The sequence below is a fragment of the Salmo salar genome, chromosome 19, assembly GCF_965601325.2.
Source record: "Salmo salar chromosome 19, fSalSal1, whole genome shotgun sequence".
NCBI lineage: Eukaryota > Metazoa > Chordata > Actinopteri > Salmoniformes > Salmonidae > Salmo > Salmo salar.
In genome coordinates, this window is record NC_138309.1 from 7,227,491 (window position 1) to 7,248,042 (window position 20,552).

The following is a 20,552-nucleotide window of genomic DNA, read 5'->3' on the forward strand; positions in this document are numbered from 1 at the left end:
TACATTTAGTTATTGTGATATCTGTTAAAAAGCTGGGTAATAATTTAGCAATGTAATTGCATTCATTTTTGTTTCTAAAGTATGTCATTTTGAGAATATTTATTTTACATCTCAAAATAGGACGCTGTTGTCAATGGCTCCCTCACTCTGGGCAGAAATTGTGCCAAACTGATCTCGGATATCTCAGACCTAGGATAAGAGCACTAGGTTTGTGAATTTTCTTGGCCACTTCGAAGGGAAGGACATGTTATGGGGGGATAGTGCTCATCAGATGGGGGGATAGGGCTCTTCAGAAAGACAACGCTCCCAACAAATTACGCGCTTGGGTAGGCAGGGCCCAAAAATGATCCCCTCGGAAACATGACAGAAGTGGACACAATGCGGACGCAGACAGCTAGGCTAGGCCACAGCTGGTTGTAAGCTTGTAACACTAACGTCATGGAGCATGCAAACTACTCACTTGCAAAATACTCATTGACTCTCAAAATCAATGAGGGTGTCTCAGGGGGAGTTGGGATATGAAAAAAACGAATTTCCAATTTACACTTGTTTAATACACACTTGTACATCTGTGAAATAGGACAAATATCAGCACCCACCAAATTATTATTATCAGGGGTTCAAGCAGCGGAGCTGGTGAAACCCTTTTTATTTATTTGGTGGAGTTCATTATTGGTCCTGTGTGGCTCAGTTGGTAGAGCATGGTGTTTGCAATGCCAGGGTTGTGGGTTCGATTCCCACGGGGGACCAGTACAGAAAAAAAGAAAAAAGATGTATGAAATATATGCATTCACTACTGTAAGTCGCTCTGGATAAGAGCGTCTGCTAAATGACTCAAATGTAGAATTATTAGGAGGCCAAGACACGACGCTGGAACCTTTATTATAATTGCTGGGATTATTATTAGGGGTTCAATCCCTCGAAGGTGCTGGGACCCTATTGTTATTGTAGGGATTATTATTATTATTTTTCCAATCTTTGGAGGGCTATAGCTCTTAAATGGTAAGACCTACAGAGACCACACTTTGTGGTATGGTGTAAGTTGGTGGGCTAATACATCTGACAATACATGGTGCAACTTGGCCAAATGGTGGCACTATAAACAACATTTGACTTCAAAAGGTCAGCCCCGCCTCCTCGTTTGACCGAGTTGGAATTTGGAACACAGGTTCCTCTCTTGCCAAGGAACAAATGTACCTCTAGGACTGATGACGTCACCATGATGGATCACCCACCATTTTGAAAATGGTGTACATTTTCCAACATTTTCCAACAAACATCTCCTCAGAGACTAAACCAATTTCTTTGTGTACAGCATCAATAGACCAAGATCATTACATGTATTATAACTGAAGTTGATATCTTAAATGACGTGACTGATGTGCGCCAATGAAGTTAAGTGAGTTCGGGCATGACAAATTGTCATTCTTGGAGGGAATGGAGACCCCTGCTGGCCATGACTCTCAATACTATTCTTGTCGGCAGACTCAATAGCCTTGGTTTCTCAAATGACTACCTCGCCTGGTTCACCAACTACTTCTCTGATAGTTGTTCAGTTCTCTGTTCAGTGTGTCAAATCGGAGGGCCTGTTGTCCGGACCTCTGGCAGTCTCTATGGGGGTGCCACAGGGTTAAATTCTTGGGCCAACTCTTTTCTCTGTATATATCAATGATGTCGCTCTTCCTGCTGGTGATTCTCTGATCCACCTCTACGCAGATGACACCATTCTGTATACATCTGGCCCTTCTTTGGACACTGTGTTAACAACCCTCCAGACGAGCTTCAATGCCATTCAACTCTCCTTCCGTGGCCTCCAACTGCTCTTAAATGCAAGTAAAACTAAATGCATGCTCTTCAACCGATCGCTGCCCACACACTCCCGGCCATCTAGCATCACTACTCTGGACGGTTCTGACTTAGAATATGTGGACAACTACAAATACCTAGGTGTCTGATTAGACTGTAAACTCTCCTTCCAGACTCACATTAAGCATTTCCAATCCAAAGTTACATCAGAATCGGCTTCCTATTTCGCAACAAAGCATCCTTCACTCATGCTGCCAAACATACCCTCATAAAACTGACCATCCTACCGATCCTTGACTTCGGCGATGTCATTTACAAAATAGCCTCCAACACTCTACTCAGCAAACTGGATGCAGTCTATCACAGTGCCATCCGTTTTGTCACCAAATCTCCATATACTACCCACCACTCTCGTTGGCTGGCCCTCGCTTCATATTCGTCGCCAAACCTACTGGCTCCAGGTCATCTATAAGTCTTTGTTAGGTAAAGCCCTGCCGTATCTCAGCTCACAGCAGGTATATTTCACTGGTCACCCCCAAAGCCAATTCCTACTTTGGCCGCCTTTCCTTCCAGTTCTCTGCTGCCAATGACTGGAATGAACTGCAAAAATCACTGAAGCTGGAGACTCATATCTCCCTCACTAACTTTTAGCACCAGCTGTCAGAGCAGCTCACAGATCACTACACCTGTCCATAGCCCATCTGTAAATAGCCCATCCATCTACCTCATCCCCATACTGTTATTTATTTTGCTCCTTTGCACCCCAGTATCTCTACTTGCACACTCATCTTCTGCACATCTATCACTCCAGTGTTTAATTGCTATCTTGTAATTATTTTGCCACTATGGCCTATTTATTGCCTTACCTCCCTTATCCTACCTCATTTGCACACACTGTGTATAGACTTTTTCTATTTTATTATTGACTATGTTTGTTTATTCCAAGTGTAACTCTGTGTTGTTGTTTGTGTTGCACTGCTTTGCTTTATCTTGGCCAGGTCGCAGTTGTAAATGAGAACTTTTTCTCAACTAGCCTACCTGGTTAAATAAAGGTCAAATAAAAACAAATCTGCTGTGTCAACAGTTTTCATTGTGTAGAGACCAGTACCTTGTCCACCAACTCCATACTGGAGCCATGTCTCCCTGGTACGGTATTGAACAGAAACATTAACTCATGCTCTGGAATGCTCTTTAGGTTTTGTCACCCAAAAGACATGGTAAATCTCCTCTGTCAGTGTTATCTCCCAGAGGCCCATCCTCAGTAGAACATACACACAATAGTTATAAGAATCCTCTATTCTGTTGCATAAAAAAACCATTTGAGTATCATAACATAATCTTGCAATTTTCCACCATAAACCCAATCGGCGTTTCTTCACAAGCAATGTCATACCGGAACTCGTGGTAACATAAAGAAATACTCCCCATGATCTACTCACGCTACTGAAACGCGAGAGATAATAACTTCGCTTCGATCAGAAGAACATATCTTCTCAAATTTCTTTAATTGGCCGGCCCATATGTCCTGGCTCAATAAATTAATACTGACCGAGTCTGCTCGCTCGTTAAACACGAGAGACAGAAATAATGCTTTGGCCCAACAGGTCTATTTCTCAGAATTCCTAAATCGGCCGGCCCATATGTCCTGGCTCATAGGCATTCAGTAATTCACCCTACACACTGACCCTTTGTCAGATATACATCACCAGATTCAATCTCTCCCTAGTATCTGGATGAAAAGGATCCACACACTCCACTCTCAACAATAATCCTGCCTACAGCACTATTGGTGTATAATGTAATTTGCTACACAATTCATAAGACAGAAGTCAACAGCCTAGTTTTATCTTAGATTTCTCGCACGGGGGCTCCAATATGTTGTGACGGAATCAAAACTAATTTCACACATATATTATTTAGTAAATGTAAAGACAACATTAAATTAATTAAGAATAGTCTGATGGGTGACAATATTGGCCTATCACTTGTGAATGATGTAATATCACTTGTGAATGATGCCCAGCGTGTGCAGTAAGGCAAGACTTTTTCAAATCTTAGTCGCACACATCATGTAGCCTAGCCCATAGGCCAATATATTTTGATAAGGTTTGTATCATAACTAAAGTGGCCAAATACCTTCTAAAAATTAAGCACAGTAATCTGCTTTACAACCGGTGAAGAGCCTAACTGGTATAAATAGGTGACACGTGAGTTTCAAGTTTGGGGAAGATCATTTTCACCATAATGCACCTTTATAATAAAGCCTTACATGCATAATCACATTTGCGGTCACTTTTGAGAACAGTGTTTTCCCTCTAATTGATTTTGGAGCATTTGCGCTTATAGCCTACTGCCATGTGCGCATTGCTGCGCTTTTAATGTGAAGAAATAGCTTAATAGTACATCAACATTTCAAGCTAAACATTCTGATCTGTTGCATCAGCCTCATTGCTTTTAACAGTTTTTTGGATTCGAGTGGTTGTATTAATTTGGGATCTATCGCATCCCACAACAGTCCCAGCGTACAGTACCAGTCAAAAGTTTGGACGCACCTACTCGTTCAAGGGTTTTTCTTTATTTTTACTATATTCTACATTGTAGAATAATAGTGAAGACATCAAAACTATGAAATAACACATATGGAATCATGTAGTAACCAAAAAAGTGTTAAACAAATCAAAATATATTTTATTTTCTTCAAAGTAGCCACCCTTTGCATTGATGACAGCTTTGCACACTCTTGGCATTCTCTCAACCAGCTTCATAAGGTTTATGATTGACTGTCGTATCTCTTTGCTTATTTGAGCTGTTCTTGCAATAATATGGATTTGGTCTTTTACCAAATAGGGCTATCTTCTCTATACCACCCCTATCTTGTCACAAAACAACTGATTGGTTCTTGAGCATTAAGAAGGAAAGAAATTCCACAATTAACTTTTAACAAGGCACACCTGTTAATTGAAATGCATTCCAGGTGACTACTTCATGAAATTGGTTGAGAGTATGCCAAGAGTGTGCAAAGCTCTCATCAAGGCAAAGGGTGGCTACTTTGAAGAATCTCAAATATAAAATATATTTTGATTCGTTTAACCATTTTTGTTGGTTACTACATGATTCCATATGTGTTATTTCATAGTTTTGATGTCACAGATAAAATACAACTAAAAAAAAGGTTTCACATATTTTCAAGACCTGAGCTATTTGATTTGTTTAATTTATTACATTTACTTGTTGTAACGTCTGCTTCCAACTCACACTCTCGAACACACAGATCCCCTGAACACAGCTCACTCTCCAGATACCAATCACCTGAATTCTGATCACCTGTTCACACACCTGTATGTCATTATCACACACTATTTCGTTCAGTTCTTTGCACACCATCATTGTGGGGTATTGTTTGTTTTGTGACACACTTCTATTTGGAGCTCTGTTTTTCCCATAATTTAATCCTCCCATGTATGATAGTTTTTGCCTGCCTCACTAACAATGCCTTTTGCCTATTCCCTGCCTGTACTTTAGCCTATCGGATTTCCTGTTATCAACCTATTGCCTGATCTCCGGGATGACGTTACTAGCCTTGTCCCTGCCTGTACTGTTGCCTTTATGGACCCCCTGTGTATGACCTTCTGCCTGCCCCTGGACCCAACTACCTGTCTCCTCCTGGGGTCCTTTACAATAAACACCTGCTGCGCCCTGTGCTTCAAACCAGCTCTATGTCTCCCATCGTGTTCATTACACTTTTGGAATGTCCCTGAATAGACAACAATAGAAAGAAGCATCTGGTGGAGCATGGAGTGAAAGTGTGCTGTACTGTAAGTACGCTACAACGCTGTGGGCCAGGTGGAAATGGTTTAGCAGCCTACCAATAAATTGGAATACAAAAGAAGCCATCCACCCTTAATGTCAATGTCAGGTTTTTTTATTTTCACTGAATCTCCGTTAGGATATTGGTTAGGCTGCAATTAGGCGGTGGAATAATGTAGCCTAAATAAATGAGAGCCTATTATTTTGCTCCATCGCATACAGTATAGGTAACTCCAAATGCCCGCAGAGATTGTGAAATACAGTATGAACACGAGACTCACATTGCAGTTCATTTGTTTAATTATTCAAGGCTCCCTTTGATATTTTGTTTTATAAATAAAATACTTGAACGAATGAATGATATATATTGAAGAACACTTTGGAGATCATGGGCAATTATCAGACCAAATGTGATGACACACAGTTCACCTGATACAAGACTAAAGTTATCAATATCACAGACTTGCTTTGCCCTAAAGAAAAACGCATCAACCACAAACAAATATGTCAATTTATTATAATCCACATTATAATCAAATCAACCTTATAATAGGTAATGATTTATATATTTCCAAAAGAAAGACTCATATACAGTATTTGTTTATCAACATCTTTATGCTTTCGTTAACAAAATAATGATAAATGCAGATGTTTATTTCAACTACATCTCAACTACATTTTAGTTGCACTTCCCCCCAGCTCCACACCCACGGGTAAAACCTTGCTGAGATCATCAATGTATTTGTTGCATTGTTGTATCGTCAGTTTCTCACGCCTAAACATCTTGATGGCACCAGTTCACCTTTGCTTGTACGGTTGGCAGCGTTACGGATTCATGTTTTCAGTTGATGCCAAACAAGTTAGATTGGGTTTAAATCAGGAGACCTACATCTAAAGATGAAAAACATATTTTTAGATACAGTGGGGGAAAAAATTAGTTGATCCCCTGCTGATTTTGTATGTTTGCCCACTGATAAAGAAAGGATCAGTCTATAATTTTAATGGCAGGTTTATTTGAAAAAAACGCATGACAAAAATGTTATAAATTGATTTGCATTTTAATGAGGGAAATAAGTATTTGACCCCCTCTCAATCAGAAAGATTTCTGGCTCCCAGGTGTCTTTTATACAGGTAACGAGCTGAGATTAGGAGCACACTCTTAATCTCAGCTTGTTACCTGTATAAAAGACACATGTCCACAGAAGCAATCAATCAATCAATCAGATTCCAAACTCTCCACCATGGCCAAGACCAAAGAGCTCTCCAAGGATGTCAGGGACAAGAGTGTAGACCTACACAAGGCTGGAATGGGCTACAAGACCATCGCCAAGCAGCTTGGTGAGAAGGTGACAACATTTGGTGCAATTATTCACGAATGGAAGAAACACAATAGAACTGTCAATATCCCTCTGCCTGGGGCTCCATGCAAGATCTCACCTCGTGGGGTTGCAATGATCATGAGAACGGTGAGGAATCAGCCCAGAACTACACGGGAGGATCTTGTCAATGATCTCAAGGCAGCTGGGACCATTGTCACCAAGAAAACAATTGGTAACACACTACGCCGTGAAGGACTGAAATCCTGCAGCGCCCGCAAGGTCCCCCTGCTCAAGAATACATATACATGCCCGTCTGAAGTTTGCCAATGAACATCTGAATGATTCAGAGGACAACTGGTGAAAGTGTTGTGGTCAGATGAGACCAAAATGGAGCTCTTTGGCATCAACTCAACTCGCCGTGTTTGGAGGAGGAGGAATGCTGCCTATGACCCCAAGAACACCATCTCTACCGTCAAACATGGAGGTGGAAGCATTATGCTTTGGGGGTGTTTTTCTGCTAAGGGGACAGGACAACTTCACCGCATCATTTGACGGGGCCGTGTACTGTCAAATCTTGGGTGAGAACCTCCTTCCCTCAGCCAGGGCATTGAAAATTGGTCGTGGATGGGTATTCCAGCATGACAACCCAAAATACACGGCCAAGGCAACAAAGGAGTGGCTCAAGAAGAAGCACATTAAGGTCCTGGAGTGGCCTAGCCAGTCTCCAGACCTTAATCCCATAGAAAATCTGTGGAGGGAGCTGAACGTTCGAGTTGCCAAATGTCAGCCTCGAAACCTTAATGACTTGGAGAAGATCTGCAAAGAGGAGTGGGACAAAATCCCTCCTGAGATGTGCAAACCGGTGGCCAACTACAAGAAACGTCTGACCTTTGTGATTGCAAACAAGGGTTTTGCCACCAAGTACTAAGTCATGTTTTGCAGAGGGGTCAAATACTTACTTCCCTCATTAAAATGCAAATCATTTTATAACATTTTTGACATGCGTTTTTCTGGATTTTTTCCTTGTTATTCTGTCTCTCACTGTTCAAATAAACCTTCTATTAAAATTATAGACTGATCATTTCTTTGTAACTGGGCAAACGTACGAAATCAGCAGGGGATCAAATACTTTTTCCCCCCACTGTATACTGCAGGTCTACTGTAGGCGAGGTGAGTCTCACTAGTGTTGAGTAATGTGCTGTTGTAGGTTTACTTACTCTGCTGGAGTCTTGACCCAGTTTATACCCTTATTTGTAATGCAAACCCAGGCGGCAGTGTGTTTTGGGTCATTGCCTGCATTTGAGAGAGATCGCTCATCATCATAGCTACAGTATGTGCTACAGCATAATCAAAGTGAGGACGTGGGAAGACTGCTGTATACTTATGGCCTATTGTAACCTGGAGTCACACCTTTCCAGTACTCCCTCACCCCACCCTAAACTCTGCCCTTAACACAGTTACCATTAAAAAAGGATATGTTTATCTCCAAATTTTTCCATTGAGACCAAAGAGAACAGACGGAATGGACATAGTTTTCAGCAAGCCAGCTTCTTTCTATGGTGCTACACATTCCAGAGCTACAGGCGATACGGAGATTCAGGTGGAGAATGACACGTTGAAGAGGGTGAGGGACGAGATGGAGTCACAATCCATGTCAGGTACACCTGTGAGCTCTGGAACACAGGCGGAGGCAACAATCGTGGCGCCTTGATCAAGTCGTCGGCTCACCCTGACATTTCCATTCCTCACCACAAGTGATACTATGAGTGTACACAGAATACACAGAATACCAACTAGGATGGACCCCGAGGCAAATTTGTCTTACCACTGAACCTTCGAGTGTTCATCATGAAAACTGTGTTTCAGAAGTTTCTGTCCATGACTGATGCAACCCGAAAAAACATTAAAGACAGAGTTAATGAGTACTTGAGGTCGCTGAGAAAGTCTGGGCTTAGCCTGCTCTCCCTTATCTAAGGCATACAGTATATGTAGACTACAGTAAACATCTCATTGTCCTGTTGGTTTTTGTCACACTGCACAGTAGCCTAATAAATATATGCATCTTGAATCAGTAAAAAATATATATTTCTACCACTGTAGATGCTCTGTTTTTATTTTGAGAATAAAGTTTTCGGTTTACAGTAGTGATGGACATTAGTCACAGTTCACGCATTGATGAGCTATTAAATTGGACAATAATCAGCCGAAACCCTCATGATAGCTAATTTGTGATCGGCACGAATTTGTGTCTGGCCATCCAGACACAAAGGCAAATGCAACAACAAATAATGTCAATTTATTATAATCCACATAATACTTAACCATACAAAATAAAACAATTTCTGTGTGTAAATACATTTGACTGTCATGCTAGTCGGTCTATTGAATAATTTGCACAATTGTATTTCTCAACTGGTAATTGAAGCGCGCCTCCCATTCACCACTCAAGTGCGAGCTACACCACTCAAGTGCGAGTCACCTACCACTTTACAAAGTGAGCTGGAGGGATTTTGAAAACATGTTTTCAAACACTTGTTTTTCACAAGTGTAGTAGGTTGTGAACTCCGCAAACAACGTTTCTACTCTGAGAATGAGAATGGTAAAGGACGGTAATTAATAAATGAATTCAATAAATTGGAATATAAACAAAGCCATCCACCCATGATGGGCTATTAGCAGGACAATAGACTCTTGCCAAGTTGATTTCTATTTTTAGGGACTTGAACTGTATTAATGAATGTTGAATAGATGTTTGCCAGTGTTCAAACACTCTCCATACTACATCGGCCCAAACGCTCTCCATACAGTGTATTCAGAAAGTATTCAGACCCCTGGACCTTTTCCACATTTTGTTTGTTACGTTACAGCCTTATTCTAAAATGGATTAAATAAAACAAAATCCTCAATCTACACACAATGACAAACCGAAAACAGGTTTTAAGAAATGTTTGCTAATTTATAAATAACAAAAACAGAAATACCTTATTTACATAAGTATTCAGACCTTTTGCTATGAGACTAGAAATTGAGCTCAGGTCCGTCCTGTTTCTATTGATCATCCTTGAGATGTCTCTACAACTTGATTGAAGTCCACCTGTGGTAAATTCAATTGATTGAACATGATTTGGAAAGGTACACACAGGTCTATATAAGGTTGAAACTGCATGTCAGAGTAAAAACGAAGCCACAAGGTCTAAGCAATGGCACGTAGAGCATTGAGACATGATTGTGTCAAGGCACAGATCTGGGGAAGGGTACCAAATAATGTCTGCAGCATTGAAAGTCCTCAAGAACACAGTGGCCTCCATTCTTCAATGGAAGAAGTTTGGAACCACCAAGACTCTTCCTAGAGCTGGCCGTCCTGCCAACCTGAACAATTGGGGGAGACGGGCCTTGGTCAGGGAGGTGACAGAGCTCCAGAGTTCCTCTGTGGAGATGGGAGAACCTTCCAGAAGGACAACCATCTCTGCAGCACTCCGCCAATCAGGCCTTTATAGTAGAGTGGCCAGACAGAAGCCACTCCTCAGTAAAAGGCACATGACAGTCTTCTTGGAGTTTGCCAAAAGGCACCTAAAGGACTCTGACCATGAGAAACAAGATTCTCTGGTCTGATGAAACCAAGATTGAAGTCTTTGGCCTGAATGCCAAGCGTCACATCTGGAGGAAACCTGGCACCATCTCTACAGTTAAGCATGGTGGTGGCAGCATCATGCTGTGGGGATGTTTTTCAGTGGCAGGGACTGGGAGACTTGTCAGGATCGAGAGAAAGATGAACGGAGCAAAGTACAGAGAGATCTTTGATGAAAACTTGCTTCAGAGCACTCAGGACCTCAGACTGGGGTGAAGGTTCACATTCCAACAGGACAACGGCCCTAAGCACACAGCCAAGACAACGCAGGAGTGGCTTCAGGATAAGTCTCTGAATGTCCTAGAGTGGCCCAGCCAGAACCCGGACTTGAAACCAATCGAACATCTCTGGAGAGACCTGAAAATAGCTGTGCAGCAACGCTCCCCATCCAACCTGACAGAGGTCGAGAGGATCTGCAGAGAAGAATGGGAGATACTCCCCAAATACAGGTGTGCCAAGCTTTTAGCCTCGTACCCAAGAAGACTCGAGGCTGTAATCGCTGCAAAAGGTGCTTCAAGAAAGTACTGAGTAAAAGGTCTGAATAGTCTGTAAATGTGATATTTCAGTTTTACATTTTTATTTTCTTAGCAACATTTTTTAAAAACCAGTTTTTGCTTTGTCATTATGCAGTATTGTGCATTGATTTTAATAAGGCTGTAACCTAACAAAATGTGGGAAAATTCAAGGGGTCTGAATACTTTCCGAAGGCAGTGTACACCATGTCAGCTCACATTATTGAATTGAGTTGTGTTGTTGCATTGAATTAAATGGATTGACTACTCACATCATGTGTTATGTCATACCAATGACAATGTTAAGCCTGTTTTATGACTGAGGGTTCAACTAAAGAGCTACCAAGACTAAAAAAAGCCCTACACTACCTAATAACGATATAATAGTATTTAGCCGGAATTGTGATGCTGTTATTACATTTTTGTATTGTACAAAATACATACAGGACAACGACAAGACAACCATAAAGAACTCAGGACAGTGTACATGACTCCCAACATAACATACACAAAGATGATACAGCACAATAAATAAGGAACACCTTGGAGTGATATAAATCAATAATAAATAAAGTAGAAGAACACTGTTGATTCATTGGAGTCCCCAGTCAGTTGTGTAACCTTCAGTTGCATCTCCAGTTAGTAGTGTGCAGAGTTGCTGTAGGTACTCACATAGATAGTGTGACCAGGGGACCCTGAGATGCTGGAGCCAGGTCTTGAGCAGATACTCTCAGACGAGGACCTGGTAGGCTGCGGGCGAAAGAGAGACTGTGTCAGCCACTAACGACTAACTTTCCCATAATGGCACGGTCCCCACAATGACATAGTTGCCACATTTGCACACAGAAGGAGCGTCCATGGTGACGATGTCCAGTGCCTTCAGAAAGTATTCAGACCCCTTGACTTTTTCCACATTTTGTTACGTTACAGCGTTATTCTAAAATGGTTTAAATAAATCAATTTCCTCAGCAATCTACGCACAATACCCCATAATGAAAAAGTGAAAACAGGTTTATAGAAGTTTTTGCAAATGTATACCATTTAAAAAAAAAATATATATATATATATATATATATATATATATATATATATATATATACACACACACACACCTTATATCCATAAGTATTCAGACCCTTTACTATGAGACTCAAAATTGAGCTCAGGTGCATCTTGTTTCCATTGATCATCCTTCAGATGTTTCTACAACTTCATTGGCGTCCACCTGTGATAAATTCAATTGATTGAACATGATTTGAAAAGGCACACGCCTATCTATATAAGGTCCCTCAGCTGACAGTGCATGTCAGAGCAAAAACCAAGCCGTGAGGTCAAAGGAATTGTCCATAGGGCTCAAAGACAGGATTGGGTCGAGGCACAGATCTGGGGAAGGGTACCAAAAAATGTCTGCAGCATTGAAGGTCCCCAAGAACACAGTGGACTCCATCATTCTTAAATGGAAGAAGTTTGGAACCACCAAGACTCTACCTAGAACTGGCCAACCGGCCAAACTGAGCAATGTGGGAGAAGGGCCTTGGTCAGGGAGGTGACCAAGAACCCCATGGTCACTCTGAAAGAGCTCTAGAGTTCCTCTGTGGAGATGGGAGAACCTTCCAGAAGGACAACCATCTCTGCACTCCACCAATCAGGCCTTTATTGTAGAGTGGCCAGACAGAAGCCACTCCTCAGTAAAAGGCACGACACCCCGCCTGGAGTTTGCCAAAAGGCACCTAAAGACTCTCAGACCATGAGAAACAAGATTCTCTGGTCTGATGAAACCAAGATTGAACTCTTTGGCCTGAATGCAAAGCGTCATGTCTGGAGGAAACCTGGCACCATCCCTATGGTGAAGCATGGTGGTGGCAGCATCATGCTGTGGGGATGTTTTTCTGTGGCAGGGCATGGGAGACTAGTCAGGATCGAGGCAGAGATGAACGAAATAAAATACAGAGAGATCTTTGATGAAAACCTCCTCCAGAGTGCTCAGGACCTCAGACTGGGGTGAAGGTTCAACTTCCAACAGGACACCGACCCTAAGCAAACAGCCAAGACAACGCAGAAGTGGCTTTGGGAGAAGTCTCTGAATGTCCTTGAGTGCCCCAGCCAGAGCCCAGACTTGAACCCAATCTAACATCTCTGGAGAGACCTGAAAATAGCTGTGCAGCAACGCTCCCCATCCAACCTGAAATAGCTTGAGAGGATCTGCAGAAAAGAATGGGAGATACTCCCCAAATACAGGTGTGCCAAGCTTGTAGCGTCATACCCAAGAAGACTCGAGGCTGTAATTGCTGCCAAAGGTGCTTTAACAAAGTACTGAGTAAAGGGTCTGAATACTTGTGTATATGTGATATTTCAGTTCTAAAAGCCAGTTTTTGCATTGTCATTATGAGGTATTATGTGTAGATTGATGAGGGGCAAAAAACAATTGAATACATTTTTGAATAAGGCTGTAACCTAACAAAATGTGGAAAAAGTCAAGGTCTGAATACTTTCCGAAGGCACTGAACAAAAATAGTTACAGTTCATATAAGGAAATCAGTCAATTGAAAAACAATATTCGGCCCCAATCTATGGATTTTACATGACTGGGCAGGGGCGCAACCATGGGTGGGCCTGGGAGGGCATAGGCCCACCCACTGGTGAGCCAGGCCCAGCCATTCAGAATTTGTTTTAATCCACAAAAGGGTTTTATTTTTATTACAGCCAGAAGGTCCTGGGCTGGCTGGTTACATGTGGTTGTGACGTGGGTTGGAAGTACTGCCACATTCTCTAAAATTATGTTGGAGGCGTCTTATGGTAGAGGAATTAACATACAATTCTCTGGCAACAGCTCTGATGGATATTCCTGCAGTCTGCATGCCAATTGCACACTCCCTCAAAACTTGAGACATCTGTGGCATTGTGTTGTGTGACAAAACCACACATTTTAGAGAGGTCTTTTATTGTCCCCAGCAGAAGGTGCACCTGTGTAATGATCATGCTGTTTAATCAGCTTCTTGATATGCCACACCTGTTAGGTAGATTGATTATCTTGGCAAAAGAGAAATGCTCACTAGCAGGTATTTAAACAAATTTGTGCACCAAATTTGAGAGAAATAAGCTTTTGTGCGTATGGAACATTTCTGGGATTTTTTATTTCAGCTCATGAAACATGGGACCAACACTTTACATGTTGTGCTTAATTTTAGTTTAGTCTCTGGATAAGAGCGTCTGCTAAATTACTTAAATGTAATGTAAATGTAAATGTAATCCCTTTAAGAAGGACATCTTAAAGATATCTTCTTAAAAAGTATCTGTTAACAGTTTGTAAATGCCTTTCAAATTAGGTCCTTTTTCAGGTGCAACCAGACCTTTCAGAAATGGCCTTTTGTTTTGACTTTGAATAGCTTGATTAGTTAGTCTAGCCTGATTACCACTCTCTTTAGCTAACATTCCACTCCTTGCCACTCCTTGTAATTGCTTGTCAGACTGGACTTTTGGAAATCTCAACGTTCAATATGCAGCCGGATAAACGGCACAGTTGTTGATTGGTAGTTGGAAACAACATTAATATTTTCCATGATAATGTTATGGAACATGCGGTGCATGCAAATTTGGTGCAATATTGAATTAGAATTTTAAGAACAACAGCAAACAATACCGTTACAACCTGTTGCGGTAATTTCCTTCTGAGAAGGCAGTGTCAATGCAAGATCATCACTTTTAAGAAGATACCATTAAGATGTCCAACACACAGCCATATACAGAATAAACTCAACCACTACACTTTTGCAGGAACTGTTCTCACCCCTAAGGGCAAAAACAGTGAGTCAGTCCTTCAGGTTTCTATTTCTGTGTTGTGAATGAACCATTACCTGTCGGTGTAGGCTTTTACCTTGGGTACTCAAGCAAATACAAATTACACTGCAAATCCTCTACTTGCTTTTTGTGTAAAGCAGTGCATAGCACATGTACTGTAGGAGCTAAAAGGCTGCAAACATCTGGCCTGCTTAGAGTCTTGCAGCTGTGTTTGGTATAAAAAAATAACAAGAGGGGATGGCCTTAATCTGGGCCGCTGCAGCATTTTAGGATGAGAACCCTAAAAGAGAGGACAATCCGTAACTAGTGCTGAGTGTCTACTGTGGTTTGAGGTTTTGGTTCGATTATGAAAAAATAATTACGATTTTCGATTTTGGTTTCGAATTTAAATGCACTATGCATTATGAGGATTGAATGCTGTAACAACACAGAATAAAACAATTAATAAAAGTTCCACAATGGTAGTGACTCTGCTTATCACTTATTAACCATAATTTAATAAAATTACTTTACTTTAACAAAATATTTCAGTTGTGTATATTATATTTCTTTAATTTAACTTTATTATTTTATTCCAAGTCATTATCTCATCTCTATAGAGCTGCTGCCTATACTGTGTGACAAAATCTATCAACTTCCAGAGCTCTCTGAAATTGTCACGTCCTGGCCAGTATAAGGGTTAATTGTCATTGTAGTTTGGTCAGGACGTGGCAGAGGGTATTTGTTTTATGTGGTTCGGGGTGGTGTTTTGGTAAAAGGGCGTTTGATTTAGTATTTCCGGGTTTTTGGTTTATGGTCTATGTTTATGTATTTCTATGTGGAGTCTAGTGAGTGTGTTTCTATGGTTGATTAATTGGGGTTGGGACTCTCAATTGAAGGCAGGTGTTTTCTCTTTGCCTTTAATTGAGAGTCCCATATATTAGGGTGTGTTTGTCATTTGTGGGAGATTGTTTCTTGTCTAGCGTATGTGAGCCTGAGAAGACTGTCTATATCGTGAGTTCGTTTTGTTATTTTGTATGTTCATTTTGAGTCTAATAAATGTTCAAGATGAGCCAACACAATTCTGCTGCATATTGGTCCTCCTTTTCCGACGATGATTTCGCCATATCGTCTGACGACGAAATCCCTGACAGAAATTAGATGTTCTGGTCCCCCTTAGTCAGTTCAGAGTCATGATCAGAGACTTCTATCACCTTCCAGAGCTCTCTGAAATGAGATGTTCTGGTCCCCCTTAGTCAGTTCAGAGTAATGATCAGACTTCTATCACCTTTCAGAGCTCTCTGAAATGAGATGATCTGGTCCCCCTTAGTCAGTTCAGAGTCATGATCAGAGACTTCTATCACCTTCCAGAGCTCTGAAATGAGATGTTCTGGTCCCCCTTACTTAGTCAGTTCAGAGTAATGATCAGAGACTTCTATCACCTAATCGCTCAGCACTATCCGTAATACACTTTTTATTTTTTGGAATTGACCAGCCAAACCACCCTTCTTAACACTCACTTAACCTGGAAGCCAAACGCACCAATGTGTCAGAGGAACCACCGTTCAACTGAAAACCGTGGTCAGCCTGCAGGCGCCTGGCCTGCCACAAGGAGTCGCTAGATTGCGATGAGCCAAGTAAAGCCCCGGCCAAACCCTCCCCTAACCCGAACGATGCTAGGCCACTTGTGCGCCGCCCTATGGGACACTCAGTCACGAACCCCAGGCTGTAGTTACGCCGTAAAACTGCAAATCAAATCAAATTGTATTGGTCACATACACGTGTTTAGCAGATGTTATTGCGGGTGTAGTGAAATTCTTTTGTTTCTAGCTCCAACAGTGCAGTAATATCTAACAAGTAATATCACAACACACAATATACACATCTAAAGTAAAGGAATGGAATTAAGAATATATAAATACTTGGACGAGCAATGTCGGAGCGGCATACACTAAGATACAGTAGAATAGAATACAGTATATACATATGAGATGAGAAATGCTAAATATGTAAACATTATTAAAATGACTACTGTTCCTTTATTAAAGTGGCCAGTGATTTCAAGTCTATGTACATGTATATGGGGCAGCAGCCTCTAAGGTGCTACTGTTGGCTATTTAACAGTCTGATGGCCTTGAGAAATAAGCTGTTTTTCAGTCTCAAGGGGTCCCAGTTTTGATGCACCGGTACTGACCTCGGCTTCTGGATGATAGCAGGGTGAACAGGCAGTGGTTCGGGTGGTTGTTGTACTTGATGATCTTTTTGGCCTTTCTGTGTCCTGGAGGGAAGGTAGTTTGCACCCGGTGATGCGTTGGGCAGACTGCACCACCCTCTGGAGAGCCTTGCGGTTGCGGGTGGTGCGGTTGCCATACCAGGCGGTGATACAGCCCGACAGGATGCTCTTAATTGTGCATCTGTAAAAGTTTGTGAAGGTTTTAGGTGCCAAGACAAAATTCTTCAGCCTCCTGAGGTTGAAGAGGCATCATTGTGCCTTCTTCACTACACTGTCTGTGTGGGGGAACCATTTCAGTTTGTCAGCGATATGTACGCTGAGGAACTTGAAGCTTTCCACCTTTCCACTGGGGTCCCGTCGATGTGAATAGGGGGGTGCTCCCTCTGCTGTTTCCTGAAGTCCACGATCAGCTCCTTTGTTTTGTTTATGTTGAGTGGGAGGTTGATTTCCTGGCACCACATTCCCAGGGCCCTCACCTCCTCCCTGTAGGCTGTTTCGTCATTGTTGTTAATCAGACCTACTACTGTTGTATCATCTGCAAACTTGATGATTGAGTTGGAGGTGTGCATGGCCACGCAGTCATGTGTGAACAGGGAGTACAGGAGGGGGCTGAGCACTCACCCTTGTGGGGCCCCAGTGTTGAGGATCAGCGAAGTGGAGATGTTGTTTCCTGGCGGCCCGTCAGGAAGTCCAGGACCCAATTGCACAGGGCGGGGTTGAGACCCAGAGCCTCAAGCTTATTGATGAGCTTGGAGGGTACTATGGTGTTGAATGCTGAGCTATAGTCAATGAATAGCATTCTTACATAGGTATTCCTGTTGTCCAGATGGGATAGGGCAGTGTGCAGTGTGATGGCGATTGCATCATCTGTGGACCAATTGAGGCGGCAAGCAAATTGAAGTGGGTCTAGGGTGACAGGTAAGGTGGAGGTGATATGATCCTTGACTAGTCTCTCAAGGCACTTCATGATGACAGAAGTGAGTGCTACAGGGCGATAGTCATTTAGTTCAGCTACCTTTGCAATCTTGGGTACAGGAACAATGGTGGCCATCTTGAAGCATGTGGGGACAGCAGACTGGGATAGGGAGAGATTGAATATGTCCGTAAACACACACGCATGCTCTAAGGATGTGGGTAGAGATGGCGTCTGGGCCGGCAGCCTAGCGAGGGTTAACACTTTTAAATGTCTTACTCACATGGACCGCAGAGAAGGAAAGCTCACAGTCCTTGGTAGCGGGCCGCGTCGGTGGCACTGTGTTATCCTCAAAGTGGGCAAAGAATGTGTTTAGCTTGTCTTGAAGCAAGACGTCGGTGTCCGCGACGTGGCTGGTTTTCCTTTTGTAATCCGTGATTGTCTGTTGACCCTGCCACATACGTCTCATGTCTGAGCCGTTGATTTGCGACTCCACTTTGTCTCGATACTGACGTTTTGCCTGTCTGATTGCCTTGCGGAGGGAATGCCTACTCTGTTCGTATTCTGCCATATTCCCCATCACCTTGCCACGGTTAAATGCGGTGGTTCGTGCTTTCAGTTTTGCGCGAATGCTGCCATCTATCCACGGGTTCTGGTTAGGGTAGGTTTTAATAGTCACAGTGGGTACAACATCTCCTATACACTTCTTGATAAGCTCGATAACCGTCTCAGTGTTCACGTCAATACTATTCTCCGAAGCTACCCGGGACATATCCCAGTCCACGTGATCAAAACATTCCTGAAGCATGGTTTCCGATTGGTCAGACCTGCGTTGAATAGTCCTTAGCATGGGTACTTCCTATAGGAAGAGAGGAGCAAAATGGAGCAGTGCTCAGATTTGCCGAAAGGAGGGCAGGGGAAGGCCTTGAATTCATCTCGGCAGTTGGAGTAACAATGTTCCAATGTTTTTCCAGCGCGAGTGCTACAGTCGATATGATAAAATTTAGGTAGCCTTTTTCTCAAATTTGCTTTGTTAAAATCCCCAGCTAGAATAAATGTGGCCTCAGGATATATGGTTTCCAGTTTGCATAAAGTCCAGTGAAGTTCCTTGACGGCCATCATGGTATCGGCTTGAGGGGGGATATACACGGCTGTGACAATAACCGAAGAGAATTCTCTTGGGAAGTAATACGGTCTGCATTTGATTGCGAGGTATTCTAGTTCAGGTGAACAAAAGGACTTGAGTTCCTGTATATTATTACAATTACACCATGAGTTGTTAATCATGAAACATACACCCCGCCCTTCTTCCCGGAGAGATGTTTATTCCTGTCAGTGCGATGGACTGATAATCCAGATGGCTGGATCGACTCCCTGATGTCTCTCTGGAAAGAAACCCTTGCCCTGATCTCATCAACTTTGTTATCTAGGGACTGAACATGAGCGAGTAATATACTTGGAAGCAGTTGGTAGTGTGCGCGCCTCCTGAGTCGGACTAAAAGTCCACTCTGAATACCTCTTCTCCGCCGGCGGTGTTTTGGATCAGCCTCTGGAATCAGTTCAATTGCCCTGCGGGGTACAAACAAAAATCCGATTCGGGAAAGTCGTATTCCTGGTCGTAATGCTGGGGAGTTACCGCAGCTCTTATATCCAAAAGTTCTTCCCGGATGTTTGTAATAACACAAAAGAATTCTGGGCAAATAATGTAAGAAATAACACAGAAAAAAAATACTGCAAAGTTGCCTAGGAGCTAGAAGCACAGCCATGATGTTCTATATATATACATATATGTCATAACCATAGCAAACTCTCTGTAACACCCATAATGTTCTCTGTCATAACCATAGCAAACTCTCTGCCACACCCATAATGTTCTCTGTCATAACCATAGCAAACTCTCTGCCACACCCATAATGTTCTCTGTCATAACCATAGCAAACTCTCTGTAACACCCATAATGTTCTCTGTCATAACCATAGCAAACTCTCTGTAACACCCATAATGTTCTCTGTCATAACCATAGCAAACTCTCTGCCACACACATAATGTTCTCTGTCATAACCATAGCAAACTCTCTGTAACACCCATAATGTTCTCTGTCATAACCATAGCAAACTCTCTGTAACACCCATAATGTTCTCTGTCATAACCATAGCAAACTCTCTGCCACACCCATAATGTTCTCTGTCATAACCATAGCAAACTCTCTGTAACACCCATAATGTTCTCTGTCATAACCATAGCAAACTCTCTGCCACACACATAATGTTCTCTGTCATAACCATAGCAAACTCTCTGTAACACCCATAATGTTCTCTGTCATAACCATAGCAAACTCTCTGTAACACCCATAATGTTCTCTGTCATAACCATAGCAAACTCTCTGCCACACCCATAATGTTCTCTGTCATAACCATAGCAAACTCTCTGTAACACCCATAATGTTCTCTGTCATAACCATAGCAAACTCTCTGCCACACACATAATGTTCTCTGTCATAACCATAGCAAACTCTCTGCCACACCCATAATGTTCTCTGTCATAACCATAGCAAACT

At 42.2% G+C, this 20,552-nt stretch overlaps 1 protein-coding gene across 1 annotated transcript in view; it reads right to left on the minus strand.

The window, feature by feature from the left end:
* Positions 1-8,040: 8,040 nt before the first annotated feature.
* ablim1b (actin binding LIM protein 1b) overlaps positions 8,041-20,552 on the minus strand; it is a 132,589-nt gene continuing 120,077 nt past the window's right edge. The window contains exon 9 of the mRNA XM_082966035.1: positions 8,041-11,822. Coding sequence (XP_082822161.1) covers positions 11,712-11,822 — 111 coding nt within the window. The 3' untranslated portion in view covers positions 8,041-11,711. The remainder of the gene's footprint in view (positions 11,823-20,552) is intronic.